Source organism: Serinus canaria, chromosome 3 (genome assembly GCF_022539315.1).
Source record: "Serinus canaria isolate serCan28SL12 chromosome 3, serCan2020, whole genome shotgun sequence".
Classification (NCBI taxonomy): domain Eukaryota; kingdom Metazoa; phylum Chordata; class Aves; order Passeriformes; family Fringillidae; genus Serinus; species Serinus canaria.
This window is the reverse complement of record NC_066316.1, coordinates 39,547,839-39,570,943: the sequence shown is the minus strand read 5'-3', so window position 1 is coordinate 39,570,943 and position 23,105 is coordinate 39,547,839. Positions and strand designations below refer to the sequence as shown.

General features: G+C 41.1%; 1 protein-coding gene across 1 annotated transcript in view; it reads right to left on the bottom strand.

Moving 5' to 3' along the window:
• Positions 1-23,105, bottom strand: part of GLP1R (glucagon like peptide 1 receptor) — an 85,598-nt gene that overhangs the window by 40,621 nt on the left and 21,872 nt on the right. Inside the window, 2 exon segments of the mRNA XM_030236373.2 lie at positions 14,621-14,731; positions 15,975-16,071. Coding sequence (XP_030092233.2) covers positions 14,621-14,731; positions 15,975-16,071 — 208 coding nt within the window.

Sequence of the window (23,105 nt, the reverse complement as noted above, 5' to 3'; positions counted from 1 at the left end):
AGTTAATGAGGCAATGATTCTGCACAGAAGAGCCCCCCTTTACTACATTTCACATGCAAATCCATTCTTCATACTGAAGGCATAAGATTGGTGAAAAAGAAAACAATCACAGAACACAGCTTCATAATTAAAACCACTTGCATAATGGTGGTCAATAAAGGTTATGGAAGCAAAGAAGGCCACACCAAATCACAAAGTATTCCTTAAGTCACAAATGTATACGTCATTTGTGGGTATGAGTTAGTATCTCAAAAACTAAAATAGCTTTCTGGAAAATAATATTGGTTTTAACAGAGCATTACCCTAAAAAGTGCTATAGCTTCCAAGCATTCAATTTGAGGAAGTTGTATTAAGAAAAGGCTGCCATTAACTATGCTAGACAACACTGACACCTCACATAACTTTTTGAAATAAATATTAAAAAAAAAAACATAAAAGTGCATGCATGCATGTGGGCATCAGGTCTAATAAAGAATGTTTATGAACTATAAAAGATATGTGAATTAATGCAATAAAAGAAGGCAGCTTATGAAAAACAAGTATTTATGATAATGGCACAGCTTTGTCAACATTTGGTAAGATACCAAAAAGTACCATCAGAAGTTTTGTTCAGAATAAATGAAAGTGGATTGCAACAACAAATGTGATTGGAAGTTTAATGCAAAACAAACTTGTAAAAATGCTGTTAAGAGGTTTTGTGTTTTTAAGTTATTGGATCAGCTAATGTAATTAGCAGAAGCCATCCTATCAGAGGATATTAAAATGATGCAAGAAAAAAAATCTGCAGTGAAAAGATCTCTTAAAAGGCTGCAAAACACAAAACTAAAGCTGTCTCTAGGGCAGAGAAAGTGATCTATTTTACTACACCCAGATTCAAAGGCCTTATAAAAATAAGCAAAATAACCCTCAAAACAAGCTAAAAAGAAAGGAAAAAAGTAGACAAATCATTAGCACAATACCTGCTGAGCTAGAAACAACTTGGAGAAAATACAACAGATAACTAGTATGTTAAATATGCACAGCCAGGAGGGAGAGGGATGTACAGATGCAAATAAACACTGGTTGGTTGATGCAGCTTCTGCACAAAACAAAAAGCTCCAGAACATGGAGGCTAAAACAAATGCCAGATGCTGCAAGCAAACTGCCAGTCCTTGGAAACATGGAAATTAGTGGCATTTGGTTATCCACAAAAACAATGGATAAAGAACCACTGATTAAACAATCCTCAATCTATCATCTCTCGCAAGACAGGTAAAAAGATCACCCAAAAAATCCTAAACAACAGGAAGATTTCAGAAAATAGATCATAAAGTTTATCTCAAACTATAAAACTTCATTTAGGGCTATCTATAATTCCACAAGAATTAGCCACTACCCACATAACACAAGGAATGCGGATACATCAAAGCAGAACAAATAAAATAAAGCATCCCATCCATTTTAAAGGCCGAAGACACATCATTCTTCTCTCCCCTAACTGCATTCCGTTCCATTTCCTTTCTCCTCTTCAGGGTCATTCCTTCAGCCCTTCCTGCTGCTGCAATATTTAGTTCTATGCTGCTGCTCTACCTTCACTCTCCTGCCCCCTTTCCCCCCACACTATTCTACTTCTCTCTCAGCTCCTACCACTTGACATTTTCCAAAGCCACCATCTCCTACTCTGCTCCTCTACTGCCATTTTCCAAAGCCACCATAATTAAAAGTGCAATCCAACTCCAGCCTCTCACACCTCCTTTCTTGCCAGTCTATTCCTCAGCCTTCCTCATCATACTCCAAGCTCCTCCTGCTCCAGCCAAGCAGTGAAGAGGGGCAAAACCAACAAGGAACATCTGCTCACAGATCTGGACCTCCTGCAGCCAACAAGGCCACAAGAAGCCCTGCTCAGCCCATACACCAAAAGCACAGATTTCAAGAGAAAGGAACACTACTCCACGCTGATCTGGCACCTGGAGACTGTAGCTGCAAACAATCACACATGAGGAATTCACCCCCACAAGCAGCAAGAGACATATCACCAGATCACAGGAGCCACACTCCTCTTTCTCATCCACATGCTGAAATACAGAATGAGATTTTGACAAAGTGCTCTTGGAAAACATCAGCCTTAAAACAGAGTTCTAATTTGTTGAATCTCATCATGCCAAGTGCTACAAATCTGTAAGATGTATTAATACAAGCTCTTACAAATAATGAAAAAAAAGAAAGAACCAAGCAAGTTTATTATGGAAGCCACAATCTTTTTTGTCAATAGTCTCTGGAGGCCACTAAAGCTGCAGGTATATCTGGATTTACTTTTCCTTTACAAAGTCAATATTTACACCAATCTCAATCCCTTCAACCCAAAGCTGGGACCTATCCCTGATCTAAAAATCAGGATTTCTTACACTCTTATATGGGTAATTATCCCCAAGTTCTTGATTCCCATTTAATTTCCATTCAATTTTCATTGCTTGAGAGGTATTTGGATGGACATAAAATCCCTGTGACTTGAAACTTTTCTTTTCCTGCCAAGGTGCAATCCCTTCCCTCGAATATTCACTGCCAATGATACCTCACATTTAAAGAAACTTAGGCCCACTGTCATTCATCAGTCACACCAAGACAACGTTTGCCACATCTTACCCCTGCTTTCATTCTGTTTAAAGGAATTGTTGGTGCCCTGCTTCATTAAGCTCCAGCACCATTAGCAGGCAGTTTTTGCGTGTGTAAGTCAGTTTTTCGCCTTCAGAGGAAATATGCCATTAAGCACTTGATCCTTTTCTTGCCTAATTCATTTCTGCTCATTCCAATTGTCAAAAAGTAAATTAGAACCAGAAAGTCATATGAGTCTGACCAGGCATCAACCAGCATTATTTCTGTCATCAAACAAGTCATGTACCCAAAGTCTCTCATAAACATTGCCCAGAAAAGCTTTATTCTTATACAAAGAAAAATTTAAGTGATGTATGGGAAGCCTAACAGTTAACATTTGGAGCATGTTGGAGGAGGATTAGACACTTTCAAAATTCATAGCAGGAACCTGGGTCTCTCAGGGAAAATCTAGTCTATGACAGAAAACCCTCAAGGGGAAAGTCACCAATAAAACATGCAAGTGGAAAAGAACAATACTGCTAAACAAATAAAACTGTGTGCATGATTAAGAAGTGTAATCCTTGGAAAGATTAGTGTATTCTCAAGTTAAAGCTGCATATTCAAAATGGCATGAAAGGGGAGGCTGTTCTATAGTTTGACTTGCATTCAGACACCTTTTAAGTCAGCCCACATTTTTTTGCAAGACTGCTCTGTCAAATGAAAATATTATAAAAAATGCAACCACAGAGCTACTAACTTAAAGAGGCACTCAGCTGCCTTTTCATAAAGCATTTACTTTATATACACACACACACACATATATATGTAGATTGAGTTGTATCATCACCAAAATTTAACTGTGGATATTGGAAAAAGAAATAACCTGTAAGATCACATCAGAAGCATATCTGTTATGTGAGAGGAGACACATAGGCTGGATGTGAGAGGAGTCTTTCCCACCACCCAAGGTGAAGTGCCAGGAATTTCTGAAAAGGACAGGAAGAAGCGAGCCATATGGGCAAGCTCCTCTCCACCTACGCAGTTTTAAGATCAAGTATTCATGTCTTAGCACATCTTCTGGAACTTGGGGAAAAAAAATTAAAAAAACCCAAATCAATATTTTACTAATTAGCAACATTTAAGTAAGCTGAAAGTTAACAATCTGTTTTCAGCAAGGCATTCAATTATGATGCACACACAAACACTATTGTTTATTCAGACCCTTAATTAGTTCACTTTACTCGTCCACAGCAATTAAAAACTGCAAGTTCTTAGGCATAAGTGACCTGAAGAAAGGTCCCTCTGTTTAGGAGTTAACTGGTTCAGAAAACAAAAAGCACATAGATAATAACTTCAGTTTTGCAAGTATGTAATGAGAGCACAGATGAAGTCTTAAGATATCAAACATATTTAACTGCCTGCTAGACTAGCATGGGCAAGACACAGAGGCAGTCCAGCTCTTCCTTGCAGCTGGGTCTAATGGTGTTCATTTCTCACTGAAAGGCACTATTCGTGGCCTGATCAGATGTAGGAAATGTCTCAAGCACTCACAAAATTAAGCTCAGCCATGTGTTTTCTGAGGTGTGCCTTGACATCCTTGACAGTGCATTTCAAGGAATTATTTTAAACAAAAACATGATACAGTTATAACTAAAAAATTGCTGGAAAACATACAGTCCTGCCAACTGCTCCAACCCCCACAGACTTAGAAAGCTGATATCCTACAGCAGGCTCCTCCAGCAGTGCAAAAACCATCATTCTTCCTAGAAGGTGTCAGGTGACCAGATCTATACCTGACATAGGAGCATCATGCTTCCATCACACATATGTGCATTTCAGTGTCTGGCTATGTGCAAAAGTTTCCTGTTCTGTAACACATTTGATGTATTTTGGTTGTGGCAGGAAAGGAGTCAGAGTAGAGAGCTTTTCATTGTCTCTACAGAAAGTCACATCTCAGCCCAGTTGGAAGGTCACATGTCACTGCTCTATTGTATGCACTTCAACCTGAAGCTCAGCAGCAGCTTCTTTAAAAAGCTCTTTATTGACTTAAGGAAAATTGATAAAATAGCAAATGGCATTGGCACATGGCCCAAAATAAATGCTTGTAAATACAATCTATCTGTTAATGATATTAAAATATTATTTCTGCCAACAGCCCCTATATCTACCCTTGAGATGAACAACATATGTTTGAGAGTTCTCTGGTGTACTACCAGATGGAGACTGACAAACAGAGGCAGAGGTGAACTTCAAAGACTAAGTTTTTTTTTTATTATTATTACTTTAAGCAAACTGAAATTGCCAATTAGCTTGAGACAGCTTCTGGTGCAAGGAAATATAAATTTTGCATTGCTTGTGGGTTAGCCAATGCAAAGAAACATTTTTCACTGAAAAAAGGTCACACCTTTTTCAGCATTATGGAGAACTTTCTGGAAGCTTGATTTTATTAAAGCAAAGAAGGGAAGAAATTTATAAGTGCCTGATCATCTTCAGAGTATCCAATATTTGAAGTGAAATTTATTTTCTTGCATGCAAAATGACAAGCAGGTACTTAAACTAGACACTCACGAAGACACCTGCCGTCTCGGTTTTAAAAGACCATCTCAAACTGCGAGGCTGGATGATTAAACAAAAATGAGAGAGATGAAACCAGGCAAGGTTTAACTTGGTCCCTTGAACCAAATGTTCCTGCCATGCACACAACTTCAAAAACTGTCTGAAGGAAAACTCACACAAATGCCTGCTTCCTCAGCTGTGGGGTTTTCCACAGAGCCCTCTAGAAAGGAACAGACTTTCTGTGGTTTGCTTTGCACAGGCAACGCTAGAGCTTCACTGCCACAGCTCTGCTATCCATAGGAGGTTTCACAAACAAAATCAAACATCTTTTTTTAATGTTCTTGCTTCTTTCTGGCACTATGGCACTCTGTCCCCAAACTCCCACCCCCTCTGAGTTTGAACAGTGTGCAAATGGAGCTCAGGGAAAGGGAAGAGGACCAGGACATTGGATTCAATCTTGCAGCGCAGCAGACACCTCAGGAGTGTAGATGCTTTTACACCAGCCCTGAATGACCATGTTTGATAGCAAGGGGCTGAGAAGGGTACTAAATCACATTTAAGAAAAGATTAGCTGCAGAAGCTTTTCCAATGGTCCAGGCACCCCAGGAGCAATGACACAGAACCCTGCTGAGGCAGAAGTCTCTGTGTGATTCTCACCTGTGTCACCATACAGCATGCCACAGACACAAAACACTTGTGGCAACACCTTGACAAATACAACAAGGTTCTGTTTCCTTTCCCAGCCCTTCTACTTCTCCCAGTCACAGACAGATTTAGTTTGGCATCAGATGAATTCATTTCACCACTTTTGGTTTTCCTGCTCGTGTAGCAGGGAATGGAATCTTCACTATTGCTGTACGTGATACCATTACAATGGTGTCATCCTATAAGTTCAATCATGCTCTTGGGAAAAGAAAGGCACCACACAAGAAGGAAGGTATTAATACATGATTTAAGCAACAGCCAGGACTAGCTTAGACACTAATGCTGGGTGGGGACTGTGCAGACAATTTCCATGATCTCTGCTGCACCAGAATAAGGTTAGTCTATATCTCATAACCCTAGAGAAATTGCTTTAAACAATCATAAAATCCTCATGGTCAAACTGCTAACCTCTGGTACATCAGAGTTCCAAGGTAACACCCCACTTCCACCTCATGCAGAGCCCCTGCCTAAAGACACATCAGGAAAAGAAGTCCTGCCACCAAAGAGAAAATGAAGAGTGCTGCAAGAGTGTCTCAAACATAGGTTACAGCAGGGGAAAATGAGAAAAATCTGACCTCGATGTATCCTTGCAACTGATGGTACCCTGGAGCAGCAACCCAGTCTGATCTCTGCATTTCCACACACCCACATGAAGCTCAGCTCATACAATCTCTGTGACTGGGCAAAATTATTGTGTGAAGTACAGCTGTGGTGCCAGATATCTCCACGATTTAATCAGACTGAGTCCACCTCCAGCAGCCAGAGGCAGCCACCGGGTTATCATCAGAGTCATCTGGTATCACTGCTGTGTTAGTCTGCCACCAGAGAGACTTTCAGGTCTCTCACGACACAGGCTGGAAACCAATGTTGTTTCCAAGGGTCCCCAGGCTGTACTTTACCTGATGATCTGGGAGAACAAAGGAGCAGGTGTCACCATTGCAGCACAGAACGTAGTAAAGAGAGGATAATACAGATAATAAAGTGAATTACAGGAGACAAGTGATTCAAGCAAAGGTGAATGACAACAGAAGTTACTAGGTAAGCAAAGAAAACTATTTCAGTCTAGGAGAAAGGTAGATGTAGAGAACATAAGGAACTACAAAGCACTGAGGCCTCATGGACAACATCAATTAAGGCATACAAGCCACCTGGCCCTTTACCTGGCACAAGAAACATTACAATTTAATGAGATCTTGGTAGTGCAGAAGTCCTCCAAAGGCCCGTGTAGGGCTGTAATGGAAGACTACACAGTAGTGCAGCCAAATCATTAGGTCTTATGCCTCCCTCCAGGACTGAAAAGAATCCAGTGCACTCCTGGGGTACAGCTTCTGGCTTAGTTTCCTCCAAAGAAACAGACACCAAAGCTGCTCAAACTAAATCAGTCTTGGCAAGCAGCACCATCAGGGGTTGCTTCAAAATTCACTACTGTGCCATCCACAGCAAGATACCAACACAGACTGGCATCAATCTAATTCAGGTGTCAGACCCTTCAAAACTAGAGACAGGTTCTAAGCCGAAACAAAAGCATTCAAAATTTCATATTTTGAGTGGAGATCTGAGCAGCAGCCACATCTGTGTTGATGCAAGTCTGCAGCCAGCCTTGGTGCAGTCCAGTGCATACAGGAGCAACTGATGGGGCTACTGTTCACATAACTCTTGTCTGAAACTGTACCTCTGGAAGGTTTTTTAATTAAAAAGGATTTAGTGCTATTAAACAATAAAATATCAGAGCCCCAGAGGAGGCATAATTGCAAGATGAATTGTGCAGCTTGACAGTTTCCAAATCCACATGGTGTTACTGGCAGCTGGCCTTCAATTATGAGAAGGTAACAAGAAAAAGCACACAGCCAGTGACAGTGAGGCAAGGTGCCCATTGTCCCTTAAAGGAGCCCCTACTGCTCCCCTCAGAGCTTCTGCACTGATAGGTTCTGGGGCTGTAGCTGTCCCAAAGCCAGTCAGAATCTCTCCAACGACAATGTGGACAGCAAGGTGTGCAAAGTTTACCTGGTGCAGCTTCAATGTTATTATTACCTGAGTGGGCTCCACATACAGGAGGCAAAAGCTTCAACTCTGTCAGCCACAAGTATAGAAAATTTGCCTTCAACAAGCTGTGGCTGTGGGCCAAGATCTGCACTGGCAGCTTTGCAGAACAAATTCATTTAACAATAACCTCCCTCCTGCTACTTCAGCATCTCCCCAGAAAGACCTGCCCTCAGTAGGAGTTGCATAAGAACAAATAAAAGCCAAACAGAGCTAGAGTGAAATAGCTTTCACAGGTTTGAGAAACTTCTGTAGTTTGCTCTTGCAAAGATGTTTAAGCAGGCAAAAAAAAAAAAGCTTTGCTTTGGTTTGGGGTTTTTTTCTTTTCATATTTTGAAAGCATTTAAAAATAACACTTGAAACCCAAGAAATCTTCCCAAAGAGAAAATTTAAGAATTTCCCTACAGAGCCCTGAAGAGAGTACTTTGTTTGACCAAAATCAGATTCCCTTCCACATTCCATTTGCCTCAATGATCCTGCTTCTTGCTGTCAAGAAGCAAGAAAGAGCTCCCTCAGGACATGCACAAAGCTGTTTTAGATGGCTCTCAAGGGACACAGCTGACTTGATGGACTCGTGCCATGTAGCTGCAGCCTGGCAGGGTCTGGGCTCCTCACTTGCTAGGACACCAACCCCTGTGCTGTGAGACACATCAGCCACCTACTTCTCATTCCAGTGACAATGATTTAACCTGAAGCAGAGGCTACTCCAAACCCCAGCTACTTTGGCTTTAGTGGAATACTGATTACCCAGATACCCGTAATAGTCTTATTTCACTATTTTATTTTAAGAAAATAATATAATGGCCAATGTACTTGAAGCAGAAGAGTGCTAAAACAGCTGCAATCACACTTATCAGGAAACTGATCTACATGAGAGCAGAAAAATTAAAACCAAAACTCAACAGAATGAGGATAAATCTCCACATCTCAGTTGGGTGAAATTTCCAATCTAGTTTGCTGCATAACTGAAAAAAATGACAGCAGCACCACTGAAGAACAAGAAAATAACCCAACATTCAAAACATCTCAAAAGTTGTGCACCCACAAATGCATACCCACTATTTCAGGGCAACCTATAATAATCAACTTCCTGTAAAATTCAAGTTTATTTTACTTGCCTGTCACAAAAAAATCTGCAGCAGTACAGGCATACGTGGTTTCAACCATAAAATCTTGGTCTAATGTTGTGATTTTTCTTCTATTCAATTATCATGAACATATTCCCAGCCCTCAGAGCCCATCCTTGTGGACAGCATGCCAGTAGTGACTTTTTCAGGGATGCTGACACACCTGCTAGGTAACACAACAAAAGAAGTCTCAGCCTCAGCAATTCTAAAGAGATCTGACACGAGTGGCACAGCATTGATTGTCTCTGCTGTACTTTATAGGCTGCCTCTGCAAGCAGCATCTTCAAAAAGGGTTGAAGACAAATGTTACAATCACAAGGGAAGTGATCTTGTAAGGAAAAAATCTTGTAAATGCACATAGCACAGAAGACCCGTAAGCCCATCCTGCACAGATCTGTCTGGCTAAAGGCTGGTCTTGAGTCTCTGTATGCACACAGGTCTGAACAGGAACACAGCCCTGGACACCAGATTAACTCTCAAGTTTCTCAGTGAACAGATTCCCATCCCCTGCAGTTGCTCTTGTACACTGAGATAAATGAGCATTCCAGAGCACTGGAGAACGCACTTCTGCTGGACCATGCCCACAATGCAGACAGGGATTCAGAAGCTGCCACAAGAAAGGAACAAGAAGAATGTCACACCTCTGTGAGCAGCTCTGTGGCATCACATAGGGACAAGAACTGACATCATGTGCTGCTGGACTGCTCACATACCTGCTGAGCACGTAAAAAGTTCCTCATACCATTTTCAGCTTGCCACTCTGCTAGGTAACCTGCTGGGCCACATCTGCTGTTGAGATTTGCAGAAGAGCAGGCTCAAGACTCACAGCCACTAGGGTAAGACTGGTACACAAACAGCAAAAGCTATAATAGTTTGCAAAACCTGAATTCCCCTAGGAATGCTCCAGCTCTCCAAACATTCACCATACAAATGCTGTATTCTGGCTGACACCAACAGAAATTTTCAACATCTGACAATAATTGGTTACCAAAACTTCTTATTAAAAAAATTAATAGAAGCAGAGAATCACAAAGCAATCAACACTGGATTGAGACTCTGGATATTTCCAAATACAGCAAGGAACTAGAGCAAGTTGCTCAGGTGTCTAGTCAGGCTATGATCATCTTCTTCAAGGACAGAGACCCCACAACCCCTCTGGGTCACCTGTCCTAGGTATTTGACAAACCTCACTATAAAATAATTATGCTTAAAGGAAATTTTCTGTATTTCAATATGCGAGAGCATACACATTGATAAGATTTTCCCTGAGGCTTCTCTTCTCCAGGCTGAGAACACCAGCTTTCTCAGTCTCACCTTGTAAGAGAGGCACTCCCATTCCTCAAACTCCACAGTCATTTGCTGGACCTGCTGAAGTAATTCCATGTCTCTCTCATACTTGGGAGCCCAAAACTGGACAAAGCACTCCAGATGGGTCACCCTCTGGAGTAGAGGGGAAGGATCATGCTTTTGAACTGCCACTAATGCTTTCCTAATACAACACAGGAAGCCACTGGTATCCTCTGCCTCAAGGGCACACTGCTCCCCATGCTGAGCTTGGTGCCCACCAGTACCTCCAAGGCCTTTTCTGCAAAGTTGCTTTCCAGCCAGTCAGCACTGATACACCCAACTACTGCTCCCCAGGGGCAGAACCTCACAGGATTCCTGTCAGTCCATTTTTTTCAGCCTTTTGTCTAATTCACACTTCATCAGTTTGTCAAGGAGGATGTTATGGGAGCCTGTGTCAAAACTCCTACTGAAGTCAAGATAAACACCTCCCTTGCTCTTCCCTTAACCACCAGGCTAGTCCTACTATCAGGTTCATCATGCATGATTTCACCTTCATAAAACCATATTGACTAATTCTAATCACCTTCTTGTCCTCTAAGTGCTAGGAAACCATTCTCAGGATTACTTGTTCCATTACTTGCCTGGGACTGACAAAAAGCCAATCACCTGTAATTCCCCAGATTTGCCTCTTTGCACTTGTTGAAGATAGTGGTGACAATTGCAGGAATCTCCCTCAATTGCCATGACCTTTCAAAGATACCCAAAAGCAGCCTCACACCAGTATTAATCAGCTCATTCATCACGTGTCAGTACATCCTTCCAATTGCTATGGACTTGGGTGTACCACATGAAAGTGTCCCATATTCTGATCCTCATCCAGTTAGAGTAAGTCTTCATTGCTTCCAACTTCATCACTGATCACTGTGGCCTCAGATTGCTGAAAGTGAGTTTTACCAGTAAAGGCCATGATGAAAGCAGTGAATACTTCAGTCATTTCCCCATCCTTTGCCAAAGATTCTCCTGCTGCACAGCAGTGGATCCACATTTTTTCTCATATCTGTTTAGAATCCCTTTTTATTGCTCTTCATCTCACTTGACAAGATTCGGGGTGGGCTATGGCTGTCCCAATGCTATCCTTTAATGACCAGTGTATGCTTCCTGTATCACCTTTCCCTGCCTCCAGCTCTTCTACATTTTTATACCAAGTGGTTAAATCATGAAGAGACTCAGACTCAATGCTTCCTCCATTTCAGTACCTCATGATAAGCAACATTTGGTTTCAAGTGACTCAGTTCAGTTCCCAGGGGATTTCTGGGAGTATATCCCAGCAACCTTTCTACAAACTTGAAAACCTGGCTCCCAGTCAAGGAAGCAGCAGTCTTAAATATTTGAGTATGCTTGGCTGAAGCACTTCTTACTTGATGACCTTCCCTGAACATGTTTTGAAGGTACTTCCCAAACATCATCTCATCTTGTCCTCCTCTCCATTTCCAGGAGATGAGATGGAAGTCCTGCACTGCTAGAACATATTGCAAGTTCCAAGTAGGGGGCTGAGCAAGAACAAGTAATAAGCATCCTTTAGTGACCACTCTAAATCAGAGGTTGCTCGATTTTCTATTGCTCTAGATCTTCTATTACAAAGTCATTGCCTCTTCATCATAGCAGCTCATAGCATTCACTTGGAACATGACTCCACAAGATGTCATGGAATCCTATGAGGTGATGGTAATTCAGGCTCCTAAATTGCATACCTGGCAGAGACACTAACTTCTTGTCTTGACAGTGAAAGGCCTCCTTGTTCCATTCTTACTCCTTGCTGATAAAACAGAGGTTGAGGTATATGCACAATTTGCTCAACAAAGGAACAAATCCAAGGGTTTAATGATTTTCTGAAGTGTTTTGTAATTCTCCCTAGAAAGGAGTTTACAAAATGCTGCTCTTCTCACTGAAACAAACACTGTTTTCAGGATAATTAATTTTTAAAAAAACCTTCTTTCCAAAAGTATGAAAGATATTGCACATTCAAGTAATTTATTAATCTGCAGTATTGCATTAAACCATGGCTTTTTTCAGCAGTGGTTTCAAGAGCAGTTGAAAGTCCAGGGTCTTAAGGACTGAAAAAAAACAGGTTGAGAGGAAAGAAGTTAAAGTCTGTAAAGAGTTTTAGGTATCCAGACAGAAAAGCATTGTTGGAAAAAAATCTGCTGTATCCAGTGATTTTATGTTAATTATGAGGTGAATATTAATGTCATTCACTTGAAAAAGCTTGCTTTTCCATTCCAAAAGCATAACATCTTTAATAACCTGAGGAGGATTAGCAAACAGCATTTTAACTTCTGAAGTCACTTAGGAAAGCAGGCAAGACTGGAGATGTAACCAAGGGTAGCCTCTGCAAGGAGAGGCTGAAGCTGTCCCATGCTGGACACGACTGGCTCCAAAGACCCACTGCAGGGCACAGCTGAGCCCCTCAGCCAAGATCACAGAATCAAGGAGGTTGGAAAAGACCTTTGAGATCATCAAGTCCAACCTATGAACTAACACCACCTCATCAACTAGACCATGGTGTCTCAGGGAAACTCCTGGCAGTAAGGAGTGAGAAAAGAAGTGTGAGAAACAGCCCTGTGCAGAGCACTAAGCTCAGAGAAGATGGAGGTGAGGAGATGCTGCAGGCACCAGGACAGAGACTTCTTCACAGCCCCTGCGCTTCCTTGGTGGATGAGGTAAGCTGGCTGCTGGGCTACCAAACACACCCTGGCTGCTTTTCCTCCTCAACAGGATGGGGGAGAAAAACTAAGATGTAATATCTAGCTGGTCAAGATAAATAAGTAACCAGGAGAAGTAATGGGAAAAACTGGGACTGGATGTTACCACAGAGGGGAACACTACAGGGAATCCTTTGTGGTTGTAAAGCAGTGAAGGGCCAAGGGATGTAGTAGTGTTGTAGGCATAAATTTTTAACCTTTGTCAGAGTTGTGGTGACATTTTGATTTAAGTGTGGGGATTTACACACACACACCACCAACCCTTCAAGATAATGACAGTTTAATAAGTAAAGCAAAAGCTGCACATGCAAGTAAATCAAACCAAGGAATTTATTTACTGCCTCCCATTCGCAGGCAGACATCCAGACACCTCTTGGACAGCAGGACCTCAGCATGGATAACCATTATGTGGGAAGACACCATCATGAATGCCTCTACTCACTTCTCCCTCTTCTTCCCCCTTTCCCTGAGCTTTACTGCCAACCACATCATAGAGCAGGAATATCCCTTTAGGCAGATCAGATCAGCTGTCCCAATTATGTTACCTCCCAACCTCATGCAGACCCCCAGGCTCGCTGGCCTCGGGCAGGCTTGGAGCAAGTGCTTTGATGCTGAGCAAGGGCTGTTGTGAAGAAAGTCATCTCCAACTCAACCAGACCCAACATCATCTCCACCCCTTATTTCATGCTATTTGTTTTATGCCCAGGTTCCACATTATACAACATATGTAAGTAATCTCTGACTATCCCTTCTCTTCATCATTCCTGATATCCCTCCATACCAACACAACACATTCTCCATACTTACACCATACACTTTCCCCCCATCAATCAGAACTATATATCATCATGAGCTAATATCCTCTGTCCTTTAACAGAGGCCAAAGCCAATTCTCCACACTGCTGGAGCTGGCTAATAAACTGGTTCATTTAGACTTCAAAGCACAGAAAGGTCTTCACAAAGTACAAGCTGTACAAGTCACTGGTTTGAAAGACAGAATGCTAGACAAAATGATCTAATACACCTTGCCTTCAAGTGAACATGTACGTAAGGCTGTAAAATCTAAAGGTGCCATTCAGTCCTTTATAGAAGAGGTTTTTGCAGACACTGAAAATGCCTTCATCTCACAGCGTTCTGAGATAAGTTTATCTCAGGAAGCAGCACAAAACACTTTCACTTTAGACTTTTGCATCTCTATTTTTTACAGGACGATGTGCCAGTTACCTTTGTTACTTTTATTTCTGTTTTCCAACTAAGCCATTATAATTGTTAGACAGCTCTGCATGCTTGCTGAAGGCTAAGTTACTACCAGTCACCACTATCCAAGCAGTTAAACCAGATGAGAGCAAAAAATAGCAAAACTAAACACAGCCTTTAACAAGTCTGTTCTCTCATTTTCATCTTCTCCTGCTAAACAGAGAAAAAGAATGTATCACACTAATATAAATCCCTAATTTTATGTTACAGAGAACTGACTGCACTCACAGACATTTAAGCCAATCCGTCCTTGCTAAGACTGGGCAAGGAAAATAGGACTGGTTTAAAGCCGTGCCTATAAGGAAAGGCTCTTACCTGCATTGGCCCAGGGAAGATACCAGGGGCAGCTGACATTCACGTAGGTGCCAGGCAGTCCATCTGGCCAGCAGGCGTAATCATCAAATGTTCTGTTGCAGAACTTGCCTTCTGCAGAGAGAGAGAAGGGAGGCTCATGCCAGTGCCTTGTACTAATACAGCAAGAAGGAAAAGACTGAAGAGCAGAATATAAAAGGAAATACAGACACATGCATTTAAGCTCTGATGTGGAATTACATGACATTTATTTATCCAAAAGAGTGAGTTTACCTTCACACAGGAAACCATTGTTTCAGTGAGGAACTAAGGAACAGATTAGGGTCTTACATTGACTCAACAGACAAGGAAGTAATGGATTAGAATTCATCTATCTATTTTTTTTTCATCCTTACTTGTCACAGTTTAATTTAAAATCATTTTTGCTATGAACACTAAAGATAATAATTCCTCGGAATGGTTCAAACTCATGCAGTTGGAAAGTCTACCCTAATATATAGGTCCACCAATGAAATTCCCACACACAACCATAACTTTGCATTACAGCTTAATCAACATGAGAATACTTCTACTTCAGATTCATTAAACTGTCATTCTTAGAGGGCAGCACTCAACTGCTCAACAGAATAATGCAGCAGAGGGAGATGAATGTGTCCCTGCCATTGTCATCAGCTACTGCTCTCACTCTGACATAATAATGTAGTTAAGACAAGGAATATTAACAGTTTAGAAATAATTCTTCACAGGCACACCTTTAGACACATCTTCAGCGTGTCACAAAAGCACTGAAGCAGAGGAAAGGCTGCATGGTGTCCAACTGTGAGCACCACTGACAAGTCACCACTTGTCCTCTAAACACCACGATGCTGGCACATCACAGATGCTCTCAGCATATTACAGCAGCTCAAACACTAAGACAAGCTACATTCTCCTTCAGTCACTTGCTGCTTTTTCCAAAGTAATTTCAGCACTTTACAAGGCTCAGAATAGCTTATAGCAACTTTACAACCCACAAACTCCTAGTGCAATGTGAACAGCATGGTCCCAGATTTCCTAACACCTTGACACCTAAAGAAGTTTCAGGTCTATTACATTAGTGGCTGTTTGATATGGTACAGCTACCACTTGCCACTGCATAACACTCTGGACCTAAGGACAAACATCTTTACAATGAAATTGCTCCATAAAATGCTTCCCCCCAGCAGAGGGAAGAGCCCCACAGAGTGCAGGCAGGAGCAAATGGGATAAAGAAGCAATGAGCCAGAAAGAAGCATTTTCAAGTTCATAATTGGTCCCTTGCTACTGTTATCATGCATTTTAAAAATTAATACATCCTATCCCTACCAAATCAGCTTACCTGCCACAATGGGAGGTGTCTCATACAAATATTTCTGGCATTGGAGCTGATACTCCTTCCATTTCTGCACAACCTCAGAGAGGGACCCATCTGAACTCTGAAAGAGAAATCAGCAGTCTCAGACATGGCAGGGATTTAAACTGTAGGGTTCTTCATGCAAAATGGGTGAGTGTGAAAACGGCTACAAAAAGCCAGAACAGCACTGCAAAGGGCAGAAGATGGTGCTATGTATTTGCCTAATTTCAACCCCCCCAAAAAATCCCTTTCTATTTGCACCACAAAGAAACAAAAACTTCACCAACTATACCATGTCCTCACTGAAACGCATACTGAGATAGCCTTGCTCTCCTGAACATGCCCCAGTTGTGTGATTTATTATCTCATGAAAAGACAGGGACAGCAGTAAGTCCTTTATTAGTAGAGGTTTTTTTTTTCCCCAACAGCAGATCTCTGCCTTCCCATAAATGAAAACAAGCTAATTCACTGCATTCAGCAGATGTTCCTCCAGCATTCTTCCAAAATGTGGATGAAAGCTTTTCTAACCTTTTTTTCTCCTTTGATGAACAGCTTTTCCCTGCATCTTGCATATTTTTCCTGCAAATGCAGAAAGATTTGGAGCCTCCTTTTTTCAGATTTTGACAGGCTGCAGGTTCCACCATCAGCTACCCCAAGTAGTGACAGGGCAGGGTAAAAGTACGTACAAACCTGATCTGAGGACAAAGGAAATTAGCTGTTATTAGAGTGAGCAGCTAACTCAGAGCTGGCTGCTCACTCAACCCTAGCAGATGTCCTACCTGGCTCACAGAGACCCAGCTTTACTCACTGCATTTGAGTGGAGACATTACTCCTTCTCCCCCCTCCTTGTATTTGTATAAACCAAGTTTAAATATCCGGATTAGGAGGCTGTAAGTGATTAACAATGCAAGTAACTCATCCTTCTTTTTCCAGAGAAAGCCCCATGAATGTCTCAGACATACAATCAAAAGCATGAACCTAATGTTACAACACACTAATGCTGCTAAGTGGAAGGAAGTTCATTTAATCCCAGATGCCAATCAGTTTATTTAGTGAAGCATGAGGGTAAATAATCCTTGCAGTTTTACCCTCTCAGCTTCTATTGCTCATTTTTATTTTCCACTTGTGCTTCTAAACCTTTTCCAGACGGTCAGAATAAAACCAGAGTATGGGAAAAATAATTTTTAAATGAAGAAGTAATTTTAAAACTCTACTGCATTTCAGGAAAGTCAAACTGAATTCTGTCCACTACAACCAATATGACTAAAATTTAGAACCAGGTCAATGACCTTGGTATAAAAGAACAGAAAAGACCTCTCAAGTCTTCTTTTATATCCTTCCAATTATAAAGCTATTGGAAAAGAAATAAAACAAGCACCTTATGCATAACGCTTCTGCCTGGATTAACCCAGCACGCTTAATTGCAAATATGGTCTTGCACGTGTGATGAAAAGCACAGCATTTAGTAAATACCTGTATTGTGTTTCAAGAGTAGGTACCTACAGCTTGTAGCTAGGGCCTCATGGCCATAATTTTAGAAGAATTTAGTCAGCTCCCCCTGAAGTCAAAACAAGCACAAGCCTGTGGATCTTGGAAACTCTGACCCTGTTTGCCTGATTTAAATCACCTTATCTATGCCAATAAAAGCTGCAAAATCTGTCTATTGTAAAACAAATGGATTCTACTGAATGGAAAAACAAACCTGTAGCATAGTGATCTATGCTCTACATACCTGAAGGGGAAAGAAAACATCACCTAAATTAGATCTACAGGTGTGTGTAGAGAGACAGATAATCAGTAACTAAACCACCATTTACACATCCATGTAGGCTGAGTAACCATAGACAACCTGAACAGAGGGAGACAGTTTTCAAACTTAAGTTTCTCTCAGGCATCTTTACAAAGTGACTTTTAGGTTATATATCTTTTAGAATCAGAGAAACATTTAAAGGTCTTCATTGTACAAGGCTGGTTAACTGAAGTTACACAGGACTGTTTCACTATCCTCTCATCACCAGGTTAACAGGTTAATAAAGGAATTAAAAGGAACATTTTCAGGATGAATACTTAAATTAAAATTCAGTATAAATTAAGAAGTTACCAAAAACTAACTATTGATCAAGTATATCAATATATATTGATCAAGTATGTTGATGACTACATCAAGTTAATCCAAACTTAACTTTTAAAATCATTACAAGATACAGATGCATACAGAATTTCATTTAGAAACAAGAACTCAAGCTTTCATCTATTGCCTTCATGAGTGCAGGAACAACCAGCTTTAACTACAGCTTAAAAGCAAGACTCTATTCCATAATTTAATCAAAAAGTAAAAGCATACTACTTATACTGGTGTGAGAGGACAACTCTAAGAAGGAGACTAGCAAACTATAAAAGTGAAATATTTAGACATACTTTTGTGTGGAGATCACTTATTTGGTAGACAGTTTTCTATTATCTATAATTTGTTGCAATAAGACAATCAAATATAAATTCTAAGACTACATAATTGTTCTCTCTGTGCAAGAGTTCACTGCGATTCAGCTAAATACTGTGGTTTGTTATCTGACAAATTGACTTCAGCTTGATTTTAATATCTGCTATTTTCTATTTCTCAGAGCTTATGGCCCACAAGAACAAGAATCACAAGTTACACAGTGCCACAGATTTACCGTGTGAGTGGTTATGGAAATATGAGATACTGTATTTTCTTGAGAAGTTATTTAAAGCCTTCTGCAACAAAGCACTAAATGAAAGTACACATGGCCAAGGTTCCTGGGTCAGTACCTAAGATTTGGAGCAAATGGAAGATGCACAGCTTGGTTAAACTCAGAACTGTTTTCATTGCTGAAAGCACGTTGTTGTGGGTTTACTCAGGGTTATTTTTTCCTGTTATATTTAACCATGGGTGGAAAAACAGCAGTAGTTTTGCTGTGGTGAAAATGTATCACAGAAGGATAGCAGAGGAGAAGATGGAAACACAGCTGACTGGTTAAGGTGGAGAAGCCAAAAGGCATGAATGGATGAAAGGCATGGAGGAGGAGAGTGATGGTGCAGCCTAAGGAACATGAACCAAAGGAAGAAAAATTAGAACAGTCAAGAGGACAGACTGGGAGCCTCTCAGTGTATGTATACAATGAAGTGCAATTAATCTCTAGTGAGCACACTCCAAATTAGCACATTTAACAGTCTGAAGTCAGAATTCTTTAAAAAATCCTTATCACCATCATAGGAAAGGCCCCTCTATAGCCATCATTTGTCTTCACAGGCCCTACTGTAAAAGTAAGCATTTTAATCACTGTTCAGCATCTTTGAAACTGAAAGTGCTGAAACAAAAAGCAGCCTCCACACAGATCCAAGGTGATCAATGCCACAAAAGCAATATTCTAATACAGTGAAATCTGAGCATACACAGTAGAAAGCCTCTAGACAAAATGTACCATGAAATGGAATTAAAGTGGAAATGAGAGTTCTTAGAGCTTCAGGGGCAACTGGTGACCCCTGGGATTATCTTCTCTCTTCTCCCACCACCACATATAAGGTCACACATGCAGCAGAATGAGAAATTCCTCCTTACATTTATATTTTTGTCTTTGCTTGTCTGTGTTCAAACAGGACCACAACTTTTTCATGTTTTTAATATTTCTGGATAACAAGCAAGACTTTACCTTCCTGCTGAAGGCTCACATGTAACATAAAAATCACTGGAACCTCCAAATTGCTAATCTTAATCTTCAAAAGCAAACGATAAGGAACCTGGCACTGAACAACAATTTGGCACAGCCTTGGTATTCTTCCCTTGGATAGTAAAGCTGGGATATTACCTCATGAGAGGAGGATTTAGATGATATTTACTGCCTTTTAGCTCAGAAGGGCACTGGTGAGTTACTTTTAAACTTCACGGCCCTTTTTTGAAAAGCCCAAAGGAAGATGTCATTTCAAGGTTATTCTGCTCAGGATCAGCACAGCAACTAAGTCCAAGATAGGTGAAGAATACACATTACAAGCCCTATGCTCATTCTGACCTGTAACATTTTTTCTGGTATAATACAGACCTTAACAAACCATCACTTAAGTAACAAGAGCTATAGGTTTGCATCAATACACCAGAGCAGAGCTGGACAATCCCCACCCTGGTCTGGCCAGCAGTGCTGTGCCTGATGATCCCAGGACATGCTTGGCCCTCCTGGCTCCCAGGGCACTGCTGACTCATCTTCAGCTCATCTTCAGCTCGCTATCAACCAGGAGCCCCAGGTTCCTTTCTGTGCCATTGCTTTCCAGCATCTCATTCCCCAGTCTGTCCCTACATCCAGGTTTTCCCCATTCCAGGTGCAGAATCTGGCACTTTCCCTTGTTGAACTACACATGGCTGGTGATTGCCCAGCCCTCTGATTTGTTGGGGTCTCTCTGCAGGGCCTCTCTGACTTCAAGTGAGTCAACAGCTCCTCCCAGTTTTGTACTGTCTCCAAACTTGCTTAGTGTCCCTTCCAGTCCTGCATCCAAGTTGTTTTTGAGGATGCTGAAGAACAACAGGCCAAGGATCCCTGCAGAACCCCAGTCAGATGCCAGCCCATTCATTCCCTGTAACCCTTGTGCCTGACCCATGAACCAGTTGCTCACCCACTGCATGATGTGTTTATACAGTTTTGTGCTGGACATTTTGTCCAGAAGGATCCCATGAGAGACAGTATTCAAAGCTTTACTGAAATGTACTGTACTGAACTTGGTATTAACAGAGTCCTTTGACTCACTGTTCACCCCAGGATAAAACAATCCTGTTGAGGATCAGTCCTCCAAGTACAATGCTTCTTGAAGACACAAAGACATTCTGGAAGTGTGGGAGAAGGTTCTGTTACTCAGCCCTCACTCTCCCAAAGAGAAAATTACAAAATTCAAAATTACAAAATTACAAAATTCAACCCAATTTTGTAACTACTTAGTTCAACTTCTGCATAATAAGTTAATCTAAATCCATTATGTGCAACATCTCACAGTCCAGTTACTCTCCTTTAAGAACTGAAACTATGCCAAAGGAGAAGAAAGTACACCAAAAAATGATGTCTCTACTTTAGATAATTCAAAAGAAGTATCATTAAAGGTACCCTTTCAATTAGATCATACTTCAGGACCGACATTCCCTAGATTTCTGTATTTATCACATTCTCTTCCCACATTACGCTGCCCAGTATCAAGTTTAATGCAGTCATTTGACATTATGCAACACCAAGTGACCCTCTGAGATAAAGTCATTACTCTCAGTCCCTTCTGTAGGGCTGCTTGACTGATCAGATGATACAATATTAATTATGCTTCCCAGCTCATATTTTACAAGATATTTCATCAGCGGTTGGATCACTCTGTACAAATTCCTCACCCTTCAGAAAAAACAAACAGGATCAAAACAACTTATCTTTCAGAGGGAAGCCAGCTTCTAGGAGCTTTTCCTGTAAATGCTTCTGTCCCTTAGTTACTAATGAACCAATTATTTCAGAAGCTCAAGAGCGTCAGAAAAAGGCATCTTTCAGCACCCTCCTTGCTAGTGAAAAGCAAAAAAATAAGTTCCCTCAAAAGGAGCTACTGAATTCAGGGAGAACCTCCCTGGTGACACCTGCCAGCTGTTCCTGCCCTTAGGCTGCAGCAGCTTAATACTTTTAAGTCCTTGAAGAAAAACAAAAGGTCTCAGGACTTTGATAAAGGGAAATCTTGAGAACAGTGTTTCACCATCTGTCCAAGCATGGAAAGCCCTCTGTTCTGTCACTGACTTCTAGTTCCATGACATCAAGCTTTTGAACTCACAGCTGCAGGAGGAAGCACTCATCAGACACATGATCAACACACAGAAAAGAGATTCCTCTGTCTGCCTCTTCAGATCTGCTTAGCCCAGATTTCTTTTTCTTTTAGAGGTGTTTGTTGCTGTTGTTCTTTTTGTTTGTTTTAAACCAGTGACTGAATCTCAGCCTTCCTCTATCTCTCTCTCTCAGCTGAAAAAGACCACTGCACCACATAGTCCCTCATCCTGGCCTTCCTGCCTTTTTCTTTTCTCTTTTATAAACCTGCACAGCTAAGGAAGCAAGGAAGGTTTGGCTGGGCTCAATCCTACAGCAGCCTGTAATAGCACCTATAAGGGCACTTACCACCACCATCCCATTCCCATCTCCCACCCCCTCCATTCTTAAGATGTGTTCTTACTAGATTAAGAAATAAAGAATAAGCACAGGCATCTCCTAAAGGTCTAGAAATGCAGAATGCTTCTGCACAGAATCTCAGATAAGCCATTTTAAAGAACCAAACCAAAACTGATTTGAGGCATGCTCCTATTTCTTGGTACTTCTGCACAGGGAGTTCCCAGTTCAGCTGACTGATTGTTCCACCCATTATTCCAAATACATGAACTGTCTGAGCAGGGAGGAGAGTTAAGCCTGAGCCACAACAGTTTCCATTCCAGGACCAAACACTCCAGGTCTGTCCTGGGATCTTTCACTTGTCCTTTGAAAAGAACTTTTTTTCCCAGCCCTAAAAATTTTGTTTTGACAAGGGGCATCTCAATGAGAAAAATATCTCTTGGCCCTATAATTTTCTGGATCAAGAGAAAGTATTTGGCATTCAGAGACACAGATGTCAAAGCAAACTTTTAAAGACCTAAATCAACTTGCATAGTATACAGTTTCAAAATAAAGGGAATAAAGTAAAGCCTAATATTTCACCATGCTACAAAATTTAGCATCACTTTCTAGAGAAATAAAATCAAACTCTCGTAGGTCAAGTAATATAGTCTGAAAATGTGGTGCCAACCTGTGTTTATAGGGTTCAAGCTTTTATTGTTTGTGTATTCAGGGATGGACAGACCTGGGACAAGAACAGTTACCTGCAGAGTTCTTTTGTCTCATGAAGAACTTCCCAAAGCTGGAAAGATTTTTGTCTTGGGTGACTGTAGGACCCATGAATCCATATGCTCACTGCTGAGGCAGGGACGCATTCAGATTGGCAGCAGCTGTTACCAGAAAACATTATTTTCATTACAATGTCTTTCAACTGCTCTGGTAAGTGTTCCTGTCAAGGATGTATTACATGAGCCACTCAAAAATGCCAGAAGAAAATTACTGAGCAACTATG